The 26,813-nt window shown below is 40.8% G+C and overlaps 1 protein-coding gene across 2 annotated transcripts in view; it reads right to left on the bottom strand.

The window, feature by feature from the left end:
- Positions 1-10,265, bottom strand: part of LOC148370373 (NUAK family SNF1-like kinase 1) — a 36,677-nt gene extending 26,412 nt beyond the window's left edge. For both annotated transcript variants that reach the window (XM_088332889.1, XM_088332891.1), the window contains exon 1: positions 10,044-10,265. In XM_088332889.1, coding sequence (XP_088189015.1) covers positions 10,044-10,193 — 150 coding nt within the window. In that variant the 5' untranslated portion in view covers positions 10,194-10,265. The remainder of the gene's footprint in view (positions 1-10,043) is intronic.
- Positions 10,266-26,813: the final 16,548 nt, after the last annotated feature.

The following is a 26,813-nucleotide window of genomic DNA, read 5'->3' as shown; positions in this document are numbered from 1 at the left end:
AGGGTGGCTGTCCAGGGATATTGTCCAGTTTTAGTGAACTGTCACTTGATGATCTCAAACAGGTGGTGAATGCGGCCAAACCGACAACTTGCCAGTTCGACCCGCTCTCAGGTTCACTTATTAAAAGTTTTTTTGGCGTCCTTGGACTGTCACGGTCGCCATGGCTACCAATCTGCCGCACCCCCGAACTCAGCTGCAGCAGATCAGCTGATTGCTGGTCTGCTATTTAAGGCTGGATTTTGGGTTTGGCGGGCGCTGGCTCATTACACAATCCCAGGTCTGTTATGCCTTGTCCTGTTTTAGGTTTAAACAATTTCCATCTGTTATGCCTTGTCCTGTTGAGTTCGTGCCGGAGGAACTCTGTATTGTTCTGTTTTGGTCCCGGAGTATTGGGCGACTTTTATTTTGTTAAATAAAACTTATGATCGTCAACGCATATGAGTTCTCCCTTCCTGCCTCCTGCCTCCGTTCTGGTCCGGTCACTCCTTCCAGTTCCACCACGCCACGTGACAGAATGAGCCAGCCAACATTTGAACTCAGCGAACGATCCCTGCGCGATTTGGGGAGAGCTGGAGGACGCCGTTTGGCAAGCAGAGGTAACCTTCCCTGCCCGTTCGAACCAAGGCCCCGCCCGTCGTGGCCATTGCTGTGCCTCGAATGGGGTCCCGGGAAGAATTGACGCCTGCCTGTTCGACTCTCATGCCTGCCTGCCCGACTCCCGTGCCGATTGCCTGCTATTCCGTCTCCTCTGCGTGCCAGTCCGACTCCGACTCCGCTGCCCGCCGGGCCGACTCCGACTCCGCTGCCCGTCGGGCCGACTCCGACTCCGACTCCGCTGCCTGCCAGTCCGACTCCGCTGCCTGCTAGTCCGACTCCGCTGCCTGCCAGTCCGACTCCGCTGCCTGCCAGTCCGACTCCGCTGCCTGCCAGTCCGACTCCGCTGCCTGCCAGTCCGACTTCGCTGCCTGCCAGTCCGACTCCGCTGCCTGCCAGTCCGACTCCGCTGCCTGCCGGTCCGACTCCGCTGCCTGCCAGTCCGACTCCGCTGCCTGCCAGTCCGACTCCGCTGCCTGCCAGTCCGACTCTGCTGCCTACCAGTCCGACTCTGCTGCTCCTGTTTTGCCGGTTCCGATTCTGACTCGCCTGTTTTGCCGGTTCCGATTCTGACTCGCCTGTTTTGCCGGTTCCGATTCTGACTCGCCTGTTTTGCCAGTTCTGATTTTGACTCTCTCCTGTTTTGCCGGTTCTGATTTTGACTCTCTCCTGTTTTGCCGGTCCTGATTTTGACTCTCGCCTGTTTTTGCCAATTTTGACTGTCCTCTGTGTTTGCCGGTTCTGAATCTCTGTCTGTCCTCTGTGTTTGCCGGTTCTGAATCTCTGTCTGTCCTCTGTGTTTGCCGGTTCTGATTCCCTGTCTGTCCTCTGTGTTTGCCGGTTCTGATTCCCTGTCTGTCCTCGTGTTTGCCGGTTCTGATTCCCTGTCTGTCCTCGTGTTCGCCGGTTCTGATTCCCTGTCTGTCCTCGTGTTTGCCGGTCCAGTTTGCCTGCCGCCCCCCCCCCAACCCTGCCGAGCGTCGAACCATTCCGGGGCGTGAGGTAGTATTTTTTTTTTTTCCTTTTTTGGGGACCTCAGGAGCTGTCCCTTAAAGGGGGGGCTCTGTCACGGTCGCCATGGCTACCAGTCTGCCGCGCCCCCGAACTCAGCTGCAGCAGATCAGCTGATTGCTGGTCTGCTATTCAAGGCTGCATTTTGGGTTTGGCGGGCGCTGGCTCATTACACAATCCCAGGTCTGTTATGCCTTGTCCTGTTTTAGGTTTAAACATTTTCCGTCTGTTATGCCTTGTCCTGTTGAGTTTGTGCCGGAGGAACTCTGTATTGTTCTGTTTTGGTCCCGGAGTATTGGGCGACTTTTATTTTGTTAAATAAAACTTATGATCGTCAACGCATATGAGTTCTCCCTTCCTGCCTCCTGCCTCCGTTCTGGTCCGGTCACCCCTTCCACTCCACCACGCCACGTGACATGGACCTTCAGTTCTAAATATTATAAACATATCACTCTCCTCAGGTGTAGTTCCAGCAGCTTTTAAGTCCGCCGTTATTAAACCCACACTGAAACGACCCAACCTTGATCCAGAAATCTTAAGTAATTATAGACATGTGTCAAACCTACCTTTCCTTTCTAAAATACTTGAAAAAGTAGTGGCACAGCAGCTGAATGATTTCATATCCGAGAATAACCTTTTTGAATCCAGGCAATCAGGATTCAGGGCTAACCACTCTACTGAGACAGCTCTGATCAAGGTAACAAATGATCTCCTACTGGCAATGGATTCTGGCGCTTCATCACTTTTGCTGCTGCTGGATTTTAGTGCTGCTTTTGACACAGTGCACCTCAATTTCCTACTAAAACGGTTGGAAAAATGGATTGGTCTCTCAGGAACCGTCCTCTCGTGGTTCAGATCCTACCTCTCAGATAGGACGCACTGTGTTAAATATGGTGAAATTACATCTGAGCCCTTTAATGTTACCTATGGTGTTCCGCAGGGTTCAATGCTTGGCCCCCTTTCTTTTCAGCATTTACATGCTTCCATTAGGTGATATTATTCGCAAGTACAATATCAGCTTCCACTGCTACGCAGACGACACTCAGCTATATCTTCCGTTGGAGGAGTCTTCCACACTAAACTTTGGAAATTTGGAGGCCTGCCTCATTGAGATAAAAGAGTGGATGTCACTCAATTTCTTGCGTCTTAACTCTGAAAAGACCGAAATGTTAGTCATTGGTCCATCTAAATGCCGTGACTTATTCTCAAAAACTGCTGTGAACATTGACAAATGTCACATCACACAGAGTGACTCAGTTAAAAATTTAGGTGTCATATTTGACCTTGGTCTATCCTTTGAAATGCATGTAAAGAAAATTACTAGAACCGCTTTCTTCCATCTTCGTAACATTGCTAAAATCCGTTCAATACTGTCTCAGTCGGATGCGGAAATTATAATTCATGCGTTTGTTACCTCCCGTCTCGATTACTGTAATGCACTACTCTTTGGTCTCCCGAAGTCTAGAATCAAGTCTCTTCAGCTGGTACAAAATGCCGCAGCAAGGCTTTTAACTAGGACAAAAAAGTACGATCACATAACACCGATTTTGGCTAACCTGCATTGGCTCCCAGTTAGCCTTAGATGGGATTTCAAGGTTCTCTTAGTATTATACAAAATCATACATGGACATGCTCCCTCTTATCTTTCAGATCTGATTTGCCCCTATGTCCTGGTCCGAAGCCTACGATCTGAGAGTGCTGGTCTTCTGGTGATCCCAAGAGCAAAGAAGTGTTCTGCTGGTCCGAGAGCGTTCTCCATCCGGGCACCGGTGCTGTGGAATGCTCTTCCCCCTGAGATCCGATCTGCAACCTCAGTGGAAATGTTTAAATCTAAGCTTAAAACTCACTTCTACTCCATAGCATATGAATAACCTACTCTTCTCGTCGGCTGAAAAATAGTCTGTGTAATATAGTGTAATAATCTGTGAAGCCCTTTGAGACTCTTCGTGATTTAGGGCTATACAAATAAAAATGACTTGACTTGACTTGACATGTAAAAGTAGTCACGTAAAACACATATTTTGTTTGAAAACTTCAGGCGATTTCTAAAAGTAATCACCCTCAAAAAAGCAGCTTTCTCATGAGCTCAACACAAAGACACAAATCCATTCATGAGATTATGACACCGCTTCCAAGGACACAAAGGGAATCTCCAGCGAGTATAAGAGTCGATTACGTCCTACAAAGCTTGCCAGCTGCACACTGGAGAACAGATATATAAATAAATAAAAAGAGACCAATAAACAGATAAATACGACAATAGACATGATTACGGCAAGATAGATAGATAGATAGATAGATAGATAGATAGATGTCTAGATAGATAGATAGATAGATAGATAATCAATAATAATTTCCTTTGTATTGTCATTCTTTGTAAGAACGAAATGTCGATACACCTGACCCATTGTAGCGAGCCGATGCAGCCGCAGCCAACAGAGGGCGCCGCCATTTTACCAATGTGATAAGTCTTAGGTATGACTCGGCCGAGGCGCGAACCAGCGACCTCCCAGTCTCAAAGCGGGCGCCCTACCATCTAGGCTACTGAGCTGGTATGATAGATAGATAGATAGATGGATAGATAGACACTAATATCAAAGACTCACAACAAGAGTTTAAAGGAACATGCTGTATTTTCAATAGAAACTACAAAAAAAGAAATTAAATCAAGCACTGTTCGTCTTTGTATTGAAAATGTTGAGTGTTACAAATATTAAACAGCTGTATTCATGCCATTTTCAACTATCAAGATTAAAGATTGTACTTTGATGTTTCAGTGATAACATTGTTTAAAAAGCGCTTTCATCCGATAAATGTCACTCTCAAATTCTCTTTTTTCCAGATAGATAGATAGATAGATAGATAGATAGATAGATAGATAGATAGATAGATAGATAGATAGATAGATAGATAGATAGATAGATAGATAGATAGATAGATAGATAGATAGATAGATAGATAGATAGATAGATAGATAGATAGATAGATAGATAGATAGATAGATAGATAGATAGATAGATAGATAGATAGATGAAAAAATTATGGATAGATAGAAGTATGGATAAAGTATATGGATAGATATGGATGGGTGGAGAACAGATGGCTGTATGTATGGATAGATGAATAACTGATAGCTAATAGATAGGTGTATAGATGAATACATCGCTAAACAGACAGACAGACAGACAGACAGACTGACAGAGTACGTCACAAAAGTGAGTATACCCCTTATTATGTTTAATAGAACAACACTAAGGAAACACGGCTTTGAGCAGGCCTCCTTGTTCAGGGAAAAGAGCGAGCCATGGGCGATCCAGCTCAGCTCGCCTGCTTGGATACCCTGAATGAAAAAAGGTGAGTGAGCGGGCGTAATGGGTACTGAAGATTTAACAAAATAAAGTCCTCTAGATGTCAAATTGATTGATTTTAATCCACACACAAAATCACGAATCACTAGACTGAAATCATGAGACAGCACTTAAAGACAAAATCCATAATCTGTGGATTGCAAGTCAACACTTTGGTGATTTGAATTTTATTATACGTTTGTAGAGTCTAGTCCTTTCCTGGAAAGGAAATAACATTGTTTGTCCATGAGCACATTTGTAACCTGCACCAATATGCACTTATGTGCACTGGTGTCCACTTTTCATTTGAAGCTGTCCATCACGGGCGTGGTGACACTGGCATCGGGAGACAGGCATGCAGACAGTTTAGCGGTCGGTTTAGGTAATCCAATAATCTAATAGGGAACAAAAATAAGAAAAGGGAAGAGAAAAGGTCTTGTGGAACAAATAGCGAGTTTTTCGAGGTCCCCTCTTTTTGACAGTCTATGGCTGAAGGAAGTGGTATGTTTGGAGCAAGGGATTCCACTACAATACAAAAGTAGATGGATAGTTGTATGGAGAACTGATGAATGGATGGATGGATGAATAGATAAATAGATTGATGAATATAGAACTGATGGCTGGATTGATGAATGACTACGGATGGGTGGAGAACCGATGGCTGGATGCATCGATAGGTAGATTAATAACCGATGGATAGAAAGATGAATAACTTATAAATGGATGGAAGTACAGATGGATGGAGGGTTAGTTGAAGAAACCAATGGCTGGATGCATGAGTAGTGATGGATAGATTGATGACAAACTTATCAAATGGTCCTTCAAGCCAAACATATTACCTTTAACATTGCTTAAAGTTCATTGCAATTTTCTTCCCCGCCAAATATTCTAATTTCTTTTTCCTAATTAAAAACCACATGAGTATGCCAATACGTGTACTGGCATGCGTGACTCTGCTAACCGTAATTGAAGAAAAAAAACAATGCGAAAATTTGTCCGTGGCCATCATGGAAATTCCACACAACTAACCGATGCATCATCAAGTCCGGTGCATTTGAGGACACGAGAACTTCCGCAGTGGAATAAGAAAACAGCTCCTGTTTTGAGAAGCTAACATCAGTCCCTGGTGTGTGTCGGCTCAGTTATGCAATGGACACAGGGTGACGGAGCATGTGATTCTGTTCTTGCCGTGGCTTCTATATCTCCATTTCTTTCAGATGAGAATCCCTCTTGTGGGATGAATTTTTGTGATATAGCTTAGCTGCCAATTATTGAAAATCATATTTTAGGATGGAAAAAGAGAATTTGAGAGTGACATTTATCGGATGAAAGCGCTTTTTAAACAATGTTATCACTGAAACATCAAAGTACAATCTTTAATCTTGATAGTGGAAAATGGCATGAATACAGCTGTTTAATATTTGTAACACTCAACATTTTCAATACAAAGACGAACAGTGCTTGATTTAATTTATTTTTTTGTAGTTTCTATTGAAAATACAGCATGTTCCTTTAAACTCTTGTTGTGAGTCTTTGATATTAGTGTCTATCTATCTATCTATCTATCTATCTATCTATCTATCTATCTATCTATCTATCTATCTATCTATCTATCTATCTATCTATCTATCTATCTATCTATCTATCTATCTATCTATCTATCTATCTATCTATCTATCTATCTATCTATCTATCTATCTATCTATCTATCTATCCTTCCATCGGTTCTCCATCCATCGCTTCTTCATCTATCTGTCTATCTATCCATCGGTTATTCATCCTACAGACGTTGTTACCATTGCTACATTTATAGTTAAAGAAATGTTGTTCACTGCGGAATTTTTAAAATACAGAAGAGGTCACAAATGTCCCACTTTGGCTATTGTTCTTACACATCCCTCCAACAGCAAGTGTTCACAAGAGCCGCCATTGTTCTGTTTCATTTTAAATCATGACGCTAACATTTTCATTCCAAACAACAGCATTGCTTCTCCATGGTCATTATCAAACAACAGCCCCCTCTCAATCCGGTTTCCAAAAATAATGACCGTTTTGTTGAGAGGAATCCTCGGTATGTGTGGCCTAGTGCCACAAGGAATCCGTCATTTGCCCCTCACCCTCGTAATAACAATCCGCTCGTGCTCACGCGTTCGTTAGCCGCCTTGCTTTCCACCAAATCCTTCTCACTCTTTCCGTTCTCACTTTAACCTCACAAAGATAATCCCGATCACATTGTGTTTGTTTACTACGTAGGCTAAATCAATCAGCTCTGTGCTAAAGTTGATATTTTAATGTATCATTTGAAGGGTAATATATCATTGTGTTTACGTGGGGGGGGGTCCTTTGTGAGCAAGTAGGAAACGTTTATACTTTTGTTCAAGTGCAGAGTGAGTCAGGCTAAAGGCATCTCAGCCTGGTAGTGCAGGAAGCGAGGACAGCATTCTAAACATGAGCCGAAAATGCCACACATCCATTGTAATGTTAAAAACACAGTAAAGAATTGAATGCAGTAGAACTACGTTGTAGAGAAGTGAAACCCAGGTATTTAGCCGTGGACCAGTACCGACCGCATGGATAGAAAAATAAGTTCCTTTATTTCTCGCTAATTATTGTTTTACTGACACTACAACAGTCACCCTAAACATGAACCAGGGGTTTAAGGTGGTGTGTTTGAATTAAATCAGTGTGGTTTACACAGGCGGGCGCAATTGCCTGTGGAGCGGTGCAACTGTCACGTTAGAAGTAGTGCTGCAACGACCAGTCGACGTTGTTGACAAATATCAACAATACAGAGACCCTTCGCTACTTTCCGCTTCAGTTATCGCTCGTTCACTCCTTGGTGGATTTTGATTTGAATTGAATTGTCTTTGTTGTCATTGATATCAATGTATCATGCATTGTGTTTCTAAAAAAAACTGCAGACAGCCTGGCCTGAAAGTGGAGGGTGCTCTGTGATGGGTGGGTGATACTGTGATAAGGCGGTGTATGCTGTCAGTCAAACAGCCGGCGGGCGCTGCCTTCCAAAACAAATAGGGAAGCATAGCAACCGATAGCTTTTAGCAGCTCATTACATTATGAATAAATTCATAAATTAAATAGAACTCGGAAAAAAATCGGAAGAGCGAGAAGAAATGGTGATTATCAGCGGGTGGTCCGTGAATTTTTTTCAGGTTGGAGAGACGACTAAGGCGGCATCGGGGAAAAGACATTCCTTCTACGGCTATGCTACATAGCAACATTCGCAAACCACCATTGCAGAGTCAGCGACACCAGATCCATTATCCATGAAACGGAATACCTAAACCTACAACTCGTGGAAAATCGCTACATTCGGGACTCTTACATTTTAATCATTGCTGAGACTTGGCTCAATTTGAGGACAACCGATGCTAGTGCGCAACTAGCCAGCAATCTTTGCCGTACCCACACTTGCGGAGGGGCTTCAACGTCCATGACGGTGAGGCGAGGGTCCAAGGGTCAAAGGGTTCTTATTTACGCATGAAAAACAGAGAGACGCATACATGTATGTGCCACAGAAGCAGCTTTTGACAGATTTCTTGCTCATTCCCTGTCTTTTTGTTAGTGTAGCCTGAAAATAGTAAACCAGCTTGGTGGCGTTGCGGGTAGGGCGCCCGCCCCGAGACTGGGAGGTTGCTGGTTCAACCCCCAACCGGGTCATACCCTAGACTTACAACATTGATACCCATTGCTTCCCTGCTTGACGCTCAGCATTAGGGGTTGGAATTGGGGAGTTTGGTCACCTAATGACTCCCAACACATCAGTTGGGTTCAAATGGACCCATGAGAATCTCATTCTAAGAATGTGGTACCAACTGAAACTGAAACGTAATAAAAGGCCTGTTTCATATACAGTCCAAACGCCAACCAGAACCACAAAAAAGATGAAAGAATAAGAGTTTATTAGTATTTGAGGAATAAAATGACTGAGGCTGCAATTATGGCTTTAAACCAGGAGACGGCGGCAGAGATTAACAAGAATTCAAGTTGTGGACACCACCTTTAATTAACATTATTTTATATTAAAATGCCTGTTGTTTTGGTGGCGTGGAAACTACTGTATGATATTTCATTGTATATGCTTCCAGACATATACATTGGTTAACACGATGGGCTTTAACCATAAATGTTTTGATTCAAATATTTTTCCCCAAATTATGTTTATTTTTTTGTAGTCCTTTTACTAGTATTATTAAGGACAACTGCTTATCTAACGTTCTTTTATATGTATATTTTGTAGTTTTCGGTGATGTATAACCTATTTTACATCCAAGTATCTATCGTTTATGCTTCCAGACATTATAAGTCGATTGCATCATTGTTTAATCCAAATATGTTTCAAAAAGTATTTTTCCCCCATAAAGGTGCTTTTTTGGGGGGTGTAATAGTAATTACACTGTACTAACAAGGCCTATTTATTTAACGCAGGTTTGGGATTGAGATTGTGTAGTTTGTGGTGGAAGATAAACTATTAGACTTCAGATTTTTGATTGTTTATGCGTCCAGACATTATATATATCAAGTTAAGTGATTGGTTTGATCCAAAAATGTTTCAAACAGCATATTTTTCCCATAAGGGTGTTTCTTTTTAGTGTAATAGTATTTAAATTATACTAACAATGACTATTTACTTTAAATTATTTTTTGAATGAGATTTTGTAGCTTGTGGTTAAGTATAAACTATTAGACGTCAGATTTTCTATTGTTTATGTGTCCAGACGTTATTTATCGAGTTAGATAATTGACTTAATCCAACGATGTTTCAATTACAGTAGAATAATTTTCCCTGAATTATTTGAGGTTGTTTGTGTATTGCTAAACCATATTAATGTTTCGTATTTCAGTATTATTTTTTTCATTGATATTTCGTAGTTTTTTGGTGAAGTACAACCCATTAGACGTCTGAATTCCATGATTGATTTTATCCAAAGACGTTTTGATTATAATAATGTTCTCTGTATAATTATTTTCTATTTATTTCGTGTGCTAAAGCTAAATGATACTAACAACGAGAGTGTTTTTAAAATTATTCTCATACTTGAATATTTTGGGGAGATTCTAAAACGAACTTACAGTTTGGAGACTTGTTTTATCCACGGCCTTCTTGACTTTCCCGTACGCTCCCTTTCCAAGTGTCTCCATCAGCTCGTAGCGATGCTTCAAGTTGTGTTTGTGTTGATGTTTTCTCACTTCCATCCAGGCCGGCCGAACCTCTGCGTCCATGGCAACAAGTTCGGACACAATGACAGAACCAAGTCGAACCGAGGTCGGGATGACAGGCAACGGGTGGGAGGAGCTATGTGGTGAGCAATGGGCGGAACTTGTTCTGCTGTGCTTCCGGTCATTTCAATTTGATTTTTTTTTTTTTTTTTTTTTTAGGGGGGTAATACACTTACTGAAAGAACTGAAATAAACCTTTTTTTTCCAAAATGAGTGAATAATTTGGTCTATTTTAAATTTATTGTTACTCCTTTAATTAAATTTTAAACATGAATAGAAATGGACAGAGCCTGTTCTTCCGGTCAATTCGATTCTATGTTGTCTTTTTTTTCTTTGAATACATGAACTGGACGAACTGGAATTAACATTTTTTGAAAATAAATAAAAAAAAATTCAATTTTAAGGACAATTTTACTCATTTTACGATACTTTAAAAGTAGGTGGTGATGAGCAGAGGCTGTTATTTCTACGGCCTGTCATGCTTCCGGTCGATTCGATTCTATGGTGTGTGCGCATGTGCGTGTGCTTGCGTGTACGTGTGCGCGCGTGCGTGCGTGCGTGCGTGTGTTTGCGTGTATGCGTGTATGCGTGTGTGCGTGTGTGCGTGCGCGTGTGCGTGCGTGCGTGTGTGTATTCGTGTCTTTTTTTTCAATAAATTAACTGGAAAAACTGGAAGAACCCCTTTTTAAAAATAGAAATAATTTTGTCAATTTTAAGAATCGTTTTCAACATCAAACCTCCATACCTATGGGCAGAGTCTGCGCTTGTGACAGCTCCCCGTGCTTCCGGTCAATGCAATTCTATAGTGGGTGCCTTTTTATTACATAAAGTGGGAGCATTTGGATGAAACACTTTTTAAGTGAAACATATCTTTTTACATTTTAATACTTTTTTTTCATTTGACTTTGTGTTAAACGTCAAAAACAATAAGCAGGATAACGTGATTCCGGTCAATTGAATTCTATGTTGTCTCAATTTGCTCTGTCAGTTCTCTGATTAATTCTCACTCTCACTCACATGTACTGTAAATTCCTGACTATAAGCCGCTACTTTTTTCTCAAACTTTCAACCCTGCGGCTTATTCAGTGATGCGGCCAATTTATGTAATTTTTCTAACGGCCACCAGTGGCGCTTGAGTACAAAAGGTAAGATTTAGACCAACTTTGTCAAGGACTGGCTCACTCTCGCCGCCATCAAAGACGCCATCTGGACCTCCAGAAACCTGCTGGTAAGGAGGTGCAGGCAGATCCCCCCGTGGCTGTGCTCCGAATGGCTGCTGATACCATACAATCTGCGAGCGGTAAGCATAGGACGCAGCCATAAAGAAGAATCGTCTGCACCCACCCGGAGGAGGGAACCGGGGGTCCCGGCAGCAACGGCCTGGTTATTCGGGTGGTTGTGGAAGGTAGAAGTAAGAAGGGTGAGAACTCATCTAAGCATCCCGGCCAGAGGACTGGAGGATGCTGCTTGGGAGGGTGGGATGGAATCCCACTTGAGAAGACAGAGCTATGCCCTTGCACAATAGTATTGCCCTTTACACATTGGTTAACTGCTGTTAAAAGTGTCAATAAAAACTCATATTGTTGGGATATGATATAATGAAATTGTGTGTTTAATTGCTATTAAAGATGTCGGAAAACTTTGTTAAAACATCATATTGTCAGATATAACGAAATGGTGAATGTGCTTAATTGCTGTTAAAATTGTCGAGAAAAATTGTTCAAACCTCACATTGTTTATTTGCTGTTAATAGTGTCAATAAAATTGTTCAAACCCCCCAAAAAAAAACCAAAATATGCGCAGAGGAAGACTGCAACTTCTTGGCTTGTGCATTAATTAAATTAGCGTAAACATACCCTCATCATGCAAAATGCAAAAAGAAAGGAACATCAAAAAATCCACCATCACCAACGGGTTTCGAAAAGCCGGTCTGCTGCGTGACAGAGAGGAGGGCTCTGAATCTGGAGTGGATTAGAGTTCAAGCAACAATGACAGCGCGAGTGAGGCTGCGGGGGCTTGGGACGACGTCTATATGACAAAGTTTCTTTTCGACACTGAAGAGACGACTTTGATGGCTTCAGTTCTAAGGAGGAAGATGAGGACGGTTTACCGTGATTTTTACAAGTATGTTTTCTTAACAGACCCGTTTACTGTGTTGCGAGCGTGTTGCTAGCGTGTTGCTACCATTAACTGCCCTGTCACAGGCACCATTTTGGTATGAAAGTTATATTGTTATTATTAAAGCTTTGAAAACTCTCTCGGTGTACCGTCTTTCTTTGTAAATATGTGTAACCATGTATTATATGTATTTGCAACTGTATATTTTTGTAATGTATTTATTTGTATTAATTTTGGACACTTATTCTGATATGTTTTGCACGGGCGAATTAAAAAGAAGTGGCGTAACAAACGCAGGGTGACGGGAAGTGGGGACCGGTAAAGGTGAGTGTTTGTGGACACGGCGGACAATAGCGAATATATATATTTCCCACCCTTACCTTTGGAAATATACACTTTTTTCCTTGGATTACTTTCAACGGCACCCGGACTCTGCAGGTCTGCATCAAGCTTTAAGTACCGGTATCATTTTCCGTTCATTTTGCCGGCTGTGATTTTTGGACTGTGTACTGTAATGAAGTACATTCAGTTTCAATTGCGGGACTTAATGTCGGGTTTGGGTTAATTTTGTGTTTGTGTTACATCTTTCAATGTGGGCGCATGCGGCTTATATACAGGTGCGGCTTGTGTAAGTACTACATTAAGTTCTGCATGGACAATGTTGTTCCTATAAAGACTGTACGCTGCTATGCCAACAACAAGCCCTGGATCACGAGCGACATCAAGTGCCTTCTGAACTAAAAGAAGAGGGCCTTTAAAAATGGTGATCATCAGGAGCTAAAACGAGTACAGAAGGAGCTCAAAGTCCAGCTCCGGAAAGGAAAAGAGCAGTACAGGAGGAAGTTGGAGAAAAAGCTGCAGAACAACAACATGAAGGAGGTGTGGGAAGGGATGAAAACAATTACTGGCTGCAGCACCAAGCAGGGTGTGGATGTGGATATAGATGTGGGGCGAGTCAACCAGTTGAACAACTTTTTCAACAGGTTTGACCACTCCGCCTCATCCTCACCCCTGAGTAATGCAGCTGTCCTTCCCCCTCCCCCTCTGGACACTAGCATGGAAGACATCCCCCCACTAAAAATAACTTCAGCCCAGGTGTGTGGAGAGCTGAGAAGGCTACGAACCAGCAAGGCAGCTGGTCCGGATGGAGTATCCCCCCGACTGCTGAAAGCCTGTGCGTCTGAGCTGGGAGACCCTCTACAGCGCATCTTCAACCTGAGCCTTGAACAGGGGAGGGTCCCTCAGCTGTGGAAAACATCCTGCATCATCCCAGTCCCAAAGAAATCAAGACCTGAGGAACTCAACGACTTCAGGCCGGTCGCCCTGACATCACATGTGATGAAGACCATGGAACGGCTGCTGCTGCACCACCTGAGGCTACAGGTCCGTCACGCCATCGACCCACTGCAATTTGCTTACCAGGAGAAGGTGGGAGTGGAGGATGCTATAGAACAACGTTATATGTTACACCGATCCCTCTCTCACCTGGATAGGGCGAAGGGGGCTGTGAGGATTACATTTTTGGACTTCTCCAGTGCCTTCAATACCATACAGCCTCTGCTACTGAGTAGGAAACTGACAGAGATGGGAGTTAGCTCACACCTTGTAGAATGGATTACTGACTACCTGACAGGCAGACCCCAGTATGTGAAACAGGGGGGCTGTACATCGGACACTGTGGTTAGCAGCACAGGATCTCCGCAGGGGACCGTTCTCTCTCCGTTCCTATTCACTCTATATACATCGGACTTTAAGTACAACTCTGAGTCCTGCCATGTGCAAAAGTTTGCCGACGACACTGCGATCGTGGGATGTATCAGAAACGGGCAGGAGGAGGAGTACAGGAAATTGATTCAGGACTTTGTCCGATGGAGCGACGCAAACCACCTGCACCTAAACACCACCAAGACCAGAGAGATGGTGGTGGACTTCAGGAGAACCAGAACTCACCCGGTTCCTGTAACCATCAAGGGAGAATGTGTAGAATTTGTCCAGACCTACAAATACCTGGGTGTGCAGCTGGACAACAAACTGGACTGGACTGCCAACACAGAAGCTCTATGTAGGAAAGGGCAAAGCCGACTTTACTTCCTCAGAAGGCTGGCCTCCTTCAACATCTGCAAAAAGCTCCTGAAAATATTCTATGAGACAGTAGTGGCAAGCGCCCTCTTCTATGCGGCAGCGTGTTGGGGAGGCAGCGTCAAGAAGAAGGATGCCTCTCGTCTCAATAAACTGGCTAGGAAAGCGAGCTCTGTTGTGGGCAAAGAGCTGGACAGCCTAACAACAGTAGCTGAGAGACGAGCACTGAAAAAGCTGAGGTCAATCATGGACAATCCATCACATCCGTTTCAGCGACAGACTGCTGTCACTGTCTTGTACTACGGACAGACTGAAGAGATCTTTTCTTCCTCATGCCATGAGGCTCTTTAACTCCACCCGGCAGAGTAAAGGCCCACATTAAACCACACCACCTACATTGGATATTACCGAATCTTACTGCAATATGTATTCTGTGTAGCACTATTTAGTTACTCTATATAACACGCTACAGTGGGCATTTGCACGTCACACTGGGTATTTGTATATTGTATTCTTTTGGCTTTATTATTGTACTGTTCTCAGCTCAGGGATGCTGCTGGAAATGTGAATTTCCCTTAGGGGATGAATAAAGTATCTATCTATCTATCTATCTATCTATCTATCTATCTAAAATCGGTTTTCCTCTTAAAATGTGGCGGGTGCGGCTTATAATCAGGTGCGCTCTATTGTCCGGAATTTACGGTATATATATAAAAGGCTAGATACGTTGGCGCGCTGTAACAGCCCGCTAACTAGTTTGTGGCGGCCAAATTGGTCAGGTCAACATCACCGTTGAGGCGATCTATATGGATTGAAAATAAATCATAACTTGCCCATTTTACAACCGATTTTCATGGGGCTAACCTTTTCTGTAAACGTTAATGCACGCGCCAACAGCCACGGGATCTGATTGACTGTTGAACTCTTTTCAAACCCCCGTCTTCCAAAAGGGAGCCATCAGACCGTCTGCGAACCTATGCTCTCAGCTAGCCAAGCTTTGTACTATCCGACATTATCCTGCCCTGTTTTTTCCTGCCTGATACCTGTTGCCGACCTGTTTCTGGAAACGTTTCTGCTTTTGCCCCTCCGTCCCAGCCATAAACTTGCTTTGCCCTGTTTCCTGCCCGATACCTGTTGCCTGTTACCTTTTGCCGACCTCGTTACTGCCTTTGCTCCTCTGTCCCGGCCATCGACTTGTTTTCTCACTGTCTACGACTACCCTCGCTCAACACGGAAGTGCCACTTCCGCGTTCCTGCCATCAGCTACCCGTGTACGACGATCATCGGATCGTGGAAGCAAGCACTGCTCTCTTTCTCAATAAAAACTGAGTAAAACGAACGCTATTGGGTCCTGTCTCCGTTCTTGGCTTGTGACAATCTATACTTCTATTGTTACATTTGTTCTTTGCAGTAAATAATAAAGTGATATACTAACATAAATTAAGCATAGTTTAATATAAAGCAGTATTTACAAATAAAAATGAAATCATCGGTGAAATGTCAAACCATTTTGTAATATGCAACTGTTTCATTAAATAACTACTATCCATATCCTCGTTACAATTCAAAGACCTAAAAAAATAACCTCAGTTTATTTCCTAAGCAGGACTGTGGCGATTTCTCACATCCTTGGTCATTTTGGGACTCCCTTTGGAGGCGAATGAGGCCATAAATTTGCTTGCAGGGTCGAGAGTTCATCTGCTTCGACTCCTCAGTTCAAACAGCGTTTTTGCTCCAAGCCATAAAGGGATTTCTCATTGTGAGGAGGTGTCCAGGATTTGAGTTAGCCACCACACACAAATCTGAGCCTCTGTGCATTGCTGCACGTCTTTCCAGCTCTGACCAAACATTCTTTCCAGGGTGAAGTTCCAGAAAAATAGTTATATCAGGTTTTAGCATGGCTATAGAATCCAATCCCATAAATCCATCCATCCATCCATTATCTGTACCGCTTATCCTCAGTAGGGTCGCGGGGAGTTCTGGAGCCCATCCCAGCCATCTCCGGGCAGTGGGCAGGGGACACCCTGAACTGATTGCCGGCCAGTCGCAGGGCTCACAGGGACAGACAATTCGATCGCTCATTCACACCCAGGGACAGTTTGGACTGGCCAATTAACCTGACATGCATGTCTTTGGAATGTGGGAGGAAACCAGAGTGCCCGGAGGAAACCCACGCAAGCACGGGATGAACATGCAAACTCCAAACAGGAAGGTTGGTGGCTGGATTTGAACCCATGACCTCAGAACTGTGCCGCACACGCGCTAACCACTGCGCAAATAAGATTTTGGAAAATGATTAAATTACAAAAAAATGAATCAGTATAGGAGGATAGAGTGCAGAAACAGAACAACAAACTTTACGAATTCAAAGACATCAAAGCTACGACAATACAGGCTCGACTGTACATCCCAATTGCACAATTTTGAAACCCCAACTCAATCGAAATGAACAAAAGAAAAAAGAGGTTGACAAAAATAGCTACTAGTTCTAACTGAACAAAACAAAAAAATAAGAGGATGAAGGGAACATGCTTGCCTGTGGATAAAACAACTACATAATGTTTCAACAAGAACCAGCTCTAACAGAACTAAACATGAAGGTAGACATGACTCAAGAAATACGTGGACAGAACACCAATGAGAGTGCCACGATGACAAGACCAAAAATATAGTGCAGGCACACTAACTGTAACTGAATAAAACATGAAAAAAAGATAACAAAGGATATATCAGAACACTACCTAAATATTACTGAACATAATATTAAAGTAAGGCAACACTGGAAAACACAAAAAGAAGAGAACACAAGAATTATACTCATGTGTAGACAAAACAAAACCGCATAATGTTCTAACACCAACCATCTCTAACAGAACAAAACATTAAAGTCAGATGAAGTAAGAAAAAAATCCACATTTGGCTAGATTAGAACAACAATAAGAGTTCCATGACAACAAGACAATGGAATATAATGTAGGCACTCTAACTAGGTCAAACTGAAAAAAAAAAAAAAGAAATAAGGCAGGCAACATAGGGACGGGAACTAGTTCTAACTGAATGAAACATGAAAAAAAATAAAATGACCACTGAATCAATCCGCTGCTTAAATATGTATCATGTTCAGGGTTGGGTAGGGTTACTTTAACTGGATTACTTTCAATTACCTTTGGATTTCTCCAATACCAAATATGCTAATAAAAGACAAAAGAAACTAAATATGAATAAAATTACTAAATTTTGTGCAGGCTTGGGGAGTAACGGAATACATGGAACGGCAAAAATGATGTTGGCAAGCTGTTTGGATTTATTTTCATTTTGTTTCTGTCGCATTTTATGTTAGTTTTGCCGGAGATCAAAGAGATCAGAGCCAGGAGAGAAAGCTTACCACCTGTTGTGAGTCATAATTTTATTCATATTAAGTTTATTTTGTCTTTTATTAGCATATTTGGTATTGGAGTGATCCAAAAGTAATTGAAAGTAATCCAGTTAAAGTAACCCTACCCAACTCTGGAAATATATACATACTTTAAATACACATAAAACAAAACCACCAAAATATTAATATAAAAGAAAATGTTCTTAAAAACTAAGAAATCTTTGTTCATATATTTTGACGTACAGTGAAATATTTTCTTTTAAATGGTAATTACAAGGCAGCACGGCGGCGCAGCACGGCGGCGCGGCACAGTTCTAAGGTCTTGGGAACCTCCTGTGTGGGTTCAAATCTAGCACCCATCATAAATGACACGAACCATTAGGAATTGGCGGTCTGAGGTTCAGGCAAACCATTCACTAAGATTATATGAAAATATAGATTTTATATAGAGAACTTAGTATTAACTAAATAACTAAATCCAGTTTGTATGTTCTCCCCGTGCTTGCATGGGTTTCCTCCGGGCACTCCGGTTTCCCTCCCAATATGTCATGAAAACAGTTGAAAAACCTTATTAAGTTATTCTGAAGGGTGGCTACACGCATTTTAGGTAAATTATTTTTACCGATTTTGATAGTTCAATATACCAGAAACACACACTTTTGGATTTATGGCCTTTTCATTTACTAATCATCCACTGAAGACGCTAGAATAGAACACAAAACAATAATAAGAAAATAAAATTAAACTGAACTAGAAGTTGAGAACGTAAACTGGCACTATTTGGATAGACAACAACATTGGCTTGATTATTACGTGATTGTATTTTGATAGAGTTCCCCCTTTAACGTCACACCAATACCTAGCAACCACGAGATGTTCTGAGAAGTTCTGCTCTGATGAAGATAATGGCCAAGTCTTTATGGCCTCCAGAGCGATGAGGAATCCTGGTAGGCCTGGTACGAGGACGACAGGAAGAAGCAGGGTGTTGAGGCAGGGGTTGACTGCTGGTGGTTTGTGGCTTTTCTAAGGTTGCTGGCTTCATCCCACCAGTTTGGCCGCTAGCTTTATCAAGCTTGGATGCTGACCTGACAATGTTCTCTGGCTGCTTGTTGAGCTGAGAATTGGTCAGGACCGGCTAGGATTTTGGCCCTGTTGCCTTGTTGCTGGCCAAATTCAGACTGCCATTGCAAGGTGAGACATGGACCAGCTCTGGTTTGCAGTGTCCCGGGAGGGGCGGACCCCCTGTGTTGGAGTTGTGACGGCAACCTTTGATGCGTGAATGAAGCCATAGCCCACCCTTCCAACCTCAAATTCCAGCAGTATCGGGCGGATAACATATCTATGTGACTGACTTAAAACACAGTAGAGGTATCTAATTCACATTTTATGACATTGTTTGATCATTTTCTGACACTGCAAAACGGAATTCTGTTGAGTACTCTACATGGTCTGGTATCCCCAACTATATATTTAAAAGTCTTGGATGAATTGAGTTTCTGCTTATCCGTGATTTCAATACTGGAAAATTACCATATCAATTGTCTGAATTTCACAAATAAATTCTGCTCTACTGGAAATGACTTTAAGAGCACAACTATTCAGCACACTCGATAGTGATCTGGAATGACAGCTATGTATTATACAAGTCATGATTACCAATGTGATTGCACCTGTGCCCGCTCCTTCGGCGCTAACTGCCTCGGACTCTGATTAGCTCCCTGTCCCTATTTAAACCCACTCCTTTCTGTCACCTGTTGTCAGTCCGTCTGCGAACCTCAGTTTACACTAGGCAAAACTTTTTCCACCCTGACTCCCACCCGTTTTTTGCTCCCGTCTGTTCCCGGGCTTCGACCCGTTTTTGATCCTGACCACGTCTACTCTCCTCTCCTGGCTTACGACTCGTTTACGACCCCATCCAGGTTTTTGCTCTCCCGTCCCGGCTACTGACCCGTTTTTCCGTTCCCGACACCGCCATCGCTCGCCACGGAAGTCCCACTTCCGCGTTCAGAGCAACCTGTTTCCCGCGCCCAGCGATTACCGTATCGTGGGTGCAACCCTTTCCTTTTTTCCAATTAAACTGAAAGAAACGTAACACAAGTGGGTCCTTTCTCTGTTCTGGTCCTGACAACAAGAACAAGTCGTTCTTTTTGAGGATTGTTTTTAGAAAAACATATGGTCATTATAAAATCTGATGGACAATAATGGTGGAATAATAAGTTAAAATTTTATAATCAAATGGAACTTCAATCCATCCAAGTCTGAATTTAAAGATTATTCTTGGGGTTTTTGTAGAAGTATAGTAATATTTGAAAAACAGGTAAAAAGTGTAACACAATCCCAAATTACAGCATAATTACTACCCAAAATCAATAACCGGTGTTAACTCTTTAGCCAAGGTGATAGCAAAATTTTAATACATTAATATAAAACATGATGATGGTGTGCCCCAAGATTGTTTTGCTTAAGAAATTGTCCCTTGGCTCAAAAATGGTTGAGAAACACTGATTTAGAGATCATATACCCTTTTGACTTATTATACAGAACATGGACGGCCAAAATCCAACAAATGTTATTCTTTTTACAGAAAAGGTTTTTATCCCCAAAAAATACATAAATCAAAATTTAAACCCATTTTTCAGACTTTTGTCAGTGTTTTTTTTCTTTAACTGAATCTTGAAGTTTGATAAATACTCCTAATGTCCCAAAACTATATAATATATTCAAGAAAATCTCCCTTGAATTGAATAAAACGTATTCATATTATTCAATTTATTTTTACTTATTTAAAGTATGTGTCTACTTTCTTTTTCTCTGTCTTTCTAAAGCACTGTCTTCTCTCTTGAAATTGATGGCTTTGTATTATTGTTTGGCGGTATCGTGCCGATTTCGTTTGAAATGATGCAACATTCAATTAAAAAGTTAACACACGTGTTCACTTATTTGAATTTCAATATGTCTATTATATCTTTTGTCAATTCTTGCACAACAAAACAGTTTAAATATCAAATAAAAATGAAATAAAATAAAAATTTAAGCTGTTCTCTGACTCTGAGATAGTCAAGCTAAACTGTGTGGCGCTATCTAGTGGACAATGCTATACCCTACATACATGTCGTCGTCATGTTTCTATAGCAATGTCGTTATTAAATTATTTTTACAGAGACTTAAAAAAATCAAATAAAAATCCCATATTTCCAAATAATATCATATACTTTTGTGACTATAAAAACTAATACGTTAATTATTAGCTTGACCCATCTATTGATACGGCTTCTGCTCACTTACATTATTTGGATAATATTTACGCTTTTTATGTTTGCAACGACTATCATGACTATCGTTGTTGTTATCATTATCATTATCAAGTATATGTCTATTCTAGTTGCTATTGTAAAACATTATCATATAACTGTCACCATCATATTATGCAAATCTATCACAATCTGGACCTATATTTATAAATGGCAACCGTGACAGTTTTTTCAATTTGTTGTTTTGTTTTTGCTTTTGTTATGTTATGTTCGAAATAAAAGTTTTATTCATTCATTCATTCATTCAATATATTTTAAGAAATAAATTGTTGTTACACTTGCATCACGTTTTTCGCATTTTAGGTATTAAATATCTTACTTGACTACTTTTCAAATATTTTTTCATGAAAGAAAGAATAAAAAATAAAAAAAAGAGAAAAAATGTCTCCTGTAGTTGACGTGGATGAATATTTTCCTTTATTTTACTATTAATCGTAAAGAGAAGAACATAATATGAAACATTGTCGGTAATGGTTATTTTACTTGTTTTACTTTGTGTTTTAAAATGACGTTTTGCATAGCAGCACTTTGTAATATTTTATGTAATAACTACAGTACATCTTAATCAAATATTGTATTATTCATGCGGTCGGTAAGCCACCAGGAGAGTCAGCTTCTCTTGCTACCGGTCTACCAGCTCAGTAGCCTAGATGGTAGGGCGCCCGCTTTGAGACTGGGAGGTCGCTGGTTAGCGCCTCGGCCGAGTCATACCTAAGACTTATAACATTGGTAAAATGGCGGCGCCCTCTGTTGGCTGCGGCTTCTTCGGCTCGCTACAACGGGTCAGGTGTATCGACATTTCGTCGTACAAAAAGAATGACAGTACAAAGGAAATTATTAATTATTATTATTATACAGAAGTACTGTAATCCCCCGCTACTTCACGTTTCTTTCTACGCGGCTTCAGTGCATCGCGGGTAAAAATAATATTCTGCAATCCATTATTCCCGATTGCATAGGACTGGCTCAGCACCGTTTTTGTCAGGCCTGGCAGCTGTGTTGTGGCGGTTGTTTTCACTTATGGGCAGCACGGCAGCTGAGTGGTTAGCGCGTCCGTGGCACAGTTCTAAGGTCATTGTTTCAAATCCAGCTACCAGACTACCTGTGATAAGTTTGAATGTTCTCCCTGTGCTTGTGTGGATTTCCTCCGGGCGCTCCGGTTTCTTCCCACATTTTAAAAACATGCATGTCCAAATTGTCTCTGGGTGTGACTGAGCGAGTGGTTGTCTGGCCGATAACCAGTTGGGGGTGTCCACTGGCCATGGACAGCTGGGATGGGTTCCAGCAGCCTGTGACCCAATTGAGGATAAGCTGTACAGATAATGGATCGATGGATTTCCACCTAAAATTACTTACACTCCTGTGGCTCCGATCCATTATCCCCGATCACATTGTTGCAAATGGGGACCAGCAGTAGGCACTTTTGTCAGGAAAATAAAATACACTGTTCAGGCCGTGACCTGCTTTCCTTGGTCGAATATTGCTGATAGGCTATTTTTTTCCCAATTTGGGCCACTGAAGCATGAGATTGTGGCTTGCCTAAAATAAATTGCAATTATTTGGCCGTGATCCGTTATCCCCAGTTAATATTGCTATGAGCGGGGGTCGAAAGAGCAAATTCATGTTTTGCGTGGCGGCTTTTTTCCATCCTTTTCACTTGAATGAAAAGCACTCGTACGTACACGATCCATTATCCCCGGTCAACTGTTTTTGCAAGTGGGGAATGGCACTTGTCATGGTCGTGATCCATTATACCCGGTTGACCATTGGTGACAGCATTGGCTGTGAGAGCAAATTTATGTCATGCACGGCGGCTCTTTATTACCGTTCTTTTAGCCTAAAATGACGAGCACCTGTGCAGCTGTGATCCATTAGTCGTCAAATGCAGTGAGCAGGAGTTGGCAGGGCGCATGTTAAAAATGGGGTGGGGACTACATTTTGAATTTTTACGGGGGGGTTCTTGTCTCCATTAACTGCAAAAGAAACAGGGATTATTGTATAACCGTTTGTCTGCATAGAAGATAAAGAATATATGCATAGGAGTGTTAGTTCATCCATTCTTGCTCACGTTACGTCAGAAGAGACCAACATGAAACTTTTTGGGATGAATGCAAACCTTTACGTCTGGCGTAAGAGTAACACTGCACATAACCCTGTAAACACCAGCCCCAGTGTCAAACATGGTGGTGGTAGCATCATGCTCGTATGTATCTTTTCTTCAGCAGAGACTGGGATGAGCCTGACAGTTGATGGGAAGATGGATGCAGTAAAATACAGGGCGATTCTGGAAAAAAATCTGTTGGAGTTTGCAAAAGACCTGAGAACGGGGCGCAGGTTCACCCTGCAACAGGACAACAACCCTTAATATAAAGTAAAATCTACAATGTAATGGTTTAAAACTAACAATATAAAGATGTTAGAATGACCATGCCAAAGTCCAGACCTCAATCCTAAAGAGCATTTGTAGTAAAATCTGAAAAATGCTTTGCACAAACGATCAAACTGTAGCAAAAAGTGATTCTGCAAATTATTAAGTCAAAGTGGGCCAATAAACTTTTTGAAATTTTCCATTTATCAGCACAGTTTAAAATGTTGATTAAATTTGTGTTCTTTTCACGATCATGTCTCACATTTTGTTGATTCTTAGAAATGTTTTTGATTATTTGGATATAAGTATATACCGAAAGTTTGAAGCATGTCGAAAAGATTTTTGGGGGGAAAATACTTTCGCTGAGCACTGTATGCTTCTATTGCAAGAAAACGTTACCAAGTTCCGTTATCCAGACATCTTTGAGTTTATATCCCACAAGTTCCTTCGCTGGCCATTCATGTTATACATTTGGCTACAGGCTTTGACTTATAGCTATCACTATCATTTAATCATCATTGTCATGTAATTTAAGAATTGTTTGTATGTAAGGGTCATCAACATCACTGAGTTTAGTGATTAAGGTGTCTCAGACTTTTTTTCCCCCATTTCCTTCTCTATGCACTCATGTTAGCTACTTGGATCCTTTACTGTAGTGTCGCTTGTCGCAACAGGGTCCAGATGCTTGACAAATTAAATCTTTTACTTTACTTTTTTAGTAGTTAAATGCTAAAGTTAGGCACTTCCACCAGCTCTGACCAACTCCAGCTATTGTCTCACTTCAGCTGCTGTAGTTGTGTATACTGTAATTCGTCCTTGCTCACACAAGAATATAAGAAAGAACCCTTCCGAATTGTGTATACTTTGGGCTTTCGTAGTGTGTGTCCTACCAATAAACATGGTTGAATTCCATTCTAAGCTACTGCGGCCTCTAGTGGGGAATAGTTACATACCGTCACTTTAAGGATTTCACTGCATTATCTTCAATTTTTATGAACTTTCGAATAAAACAAAATGTATCGTATTCAAACGATGTCTTTGTCGCATGACGCATTGTTTTGGTGACCTTGCGCAATGTGTTTTTTCCCCCCGACTCAATAAAGAATGTCTGTGTTGGGGGAGTTTAAGCATTTGACTCAGAAAAAGTGAACAAAAAAGGAAAGCGCTCCTGCACTTATTAACTCTGACTGTTGTCGAGCACATGTAAAAAACATTTTTGGTTGTCAAAATAAAACAATGACTAAATAACTAAAAAAAAATCATGCTTGTGCCAAAGTCCCTTACAAAACGAATAGGAAAAACTTTGAGGGAGGGTGGGGAGGGGGTTTTCAGGGTCCATAATAAATAACTATTGTTGGAAAGGACATTTACTCATTCACTTTTAGCGAACGTGGTCAAGACATTCTAAATGTGTTATTTCAATCTCGGGATAACATATGCTCTCCTGCAACTTTATTTTAGTAAGTTAAGAAATAAAAGTCATAAAACAGTATTTTTTTCAGGAAAAAAACTAAACAAAATATATATTTAAAAAACTGAAATGTGCAAAATAATGTTTTTCTTATTAAAATAAAAACAAAATCTAATAAATGTCTATCTAAATAAATAAGTAAATAAATAAATAAAATATACATTTTTTTAAGTAAAACAAGTAGAAAAAAATGAAATTTATAATTGATATAATAAAATTACGAAGAAGTATATTTTATAATAAATAAGATAAATAAAATAATAGTTTCGAGTAAAATAAATACAAATATGTACTGTACTACAAAAAACATATTTTATAACAGGCAAAATAACATATTTTTGTAAAACCACTAAAAAGAATATCTAAAACATATTTTTTAAAGGGGGTGAGAAAAACAAAATTCAACACTTAAAAAGGGAGATGGGGTAGGAGAAATAGGAAGATAAAAACTGTCGCATGAGAAAACATATTATAAAATAAGAAAAATAAATGAAGTATTTTAGCAGAAGTTTGTTTTCTACTAAAATAATTTTTGGGAAAAATATGAAGGAAAATTAACCATAAAAAAACTGCAAAATATCTGTTAATAAAAAGAAAAGAAAAGGAAGAATTATAGTCAAATAACAAAAAAAATGTGACGTAATAAAAAAAATAAACAGGTTCCCGGAACTGCTTTTTTACAAAAAAAAAACAAAGAGATGATGATATCATAATAATAATGATTATTATTACGGTGAGGATGATGGTAATTATTCTTATTCTTATTCTTATTCTTATTCTTATTCTTATTCTTATTCTTATTCTTATTCTTGTAAGGAAATCAACAAATAAATATTTATTCTTCAGGAAAATATTTTTTTGTTTTGTTTTTCTTTTGTTATTTTTCTTTCTTGTCGATTTCTTCCCTCAAGTCGTCCCATAAAAAAACTGCAAAATATCCTTTGATGAAAAGGAGAAAGATATTTCAAAACAAAAAAATAAACGACATATGAGAAAAGCGTTCGACGTATTTCTTGATTGCAAGCTTTGTTTTCTATGGTTATAAGGTTTCTGCCTCTTCCTTAAGCATCACTGCAAGCGTTGAAACCCATGGTTAATCATATGGTACTAAAATACAATATTAGGGCAAAAAAAAAATCTTTTTCCACACTGTATAGTGAAAATATCATAAGGCGGGGAGACTGTATCCCGGGGGTCTACAAGAATCAATTATTACTTGAAAATTTGACGGCAAAACATGCATCTGAATGTTGCCGTAATTGGGCCGTTATGAAACAACTATCTCGGAATAACTGCTGTGACACTTTTGATGCACAGCGGAGCACACAGCGAAACAAAACAAACTGCATTATTGTTTAATCAGTGACAACTAATTGGAGGATGTTTGCCTACATGGATGTCATCTTGGGGTAACTTGCTGTGGCCAAATTGTTTTTTAGATAATGCACCATTCACTTACATGGTCAATAAAACATGCTCTTACTTGAAATAATTGAGTCTAAAGGTAAGAAAAAAAGAACAGCAATGTAAATATATATGGTCTACATTTATATAGCCCTTTTCAAGTCAATGAAGACCTCCCAAAGCTCTTTACAGTGTGCTTCACACTTTTCCCTTTTTACAAGCTAACTAACAGACAGTAGCGTCAGCCATGCAAGGCAACTACCTGCTATCAGGGGCATAAGGGATTCAGTGTCTTGCCCAAGGACACTTCAACATATTGCCTACAGGGCAAACCGCTCCACTGACGACGCCATAAACACCGCACTTCACACCGCGCTGAGCCACCTGGACCACCAGGGGAGCTATGTCGTCAGAATGCTCTTTCTGACTTCAGCTCAGCCTTCAATACCATTATCCCGGAGATCCTGGTGGATAAACTCTCTCACATAGGACCAAT

Source organism: Urocampus carinirostris, chromosome 3 (assembly GCF_059441175.1).
Source record: "Urocampus carinirostris isolate Australia breed hairy pipefish chromosome 3, RoL_Ucar_1.0, whole genome shotgun sequence".
NCBI lineage: Eukaryota > Metazoa > Chordata > Actinopteri > Syngnathiformes > Syngnathidae > Urocampus > Urocampus carinirostris.
This window is presented reverse-complemented; position numbering and strand designations above follow the sequence as displayed.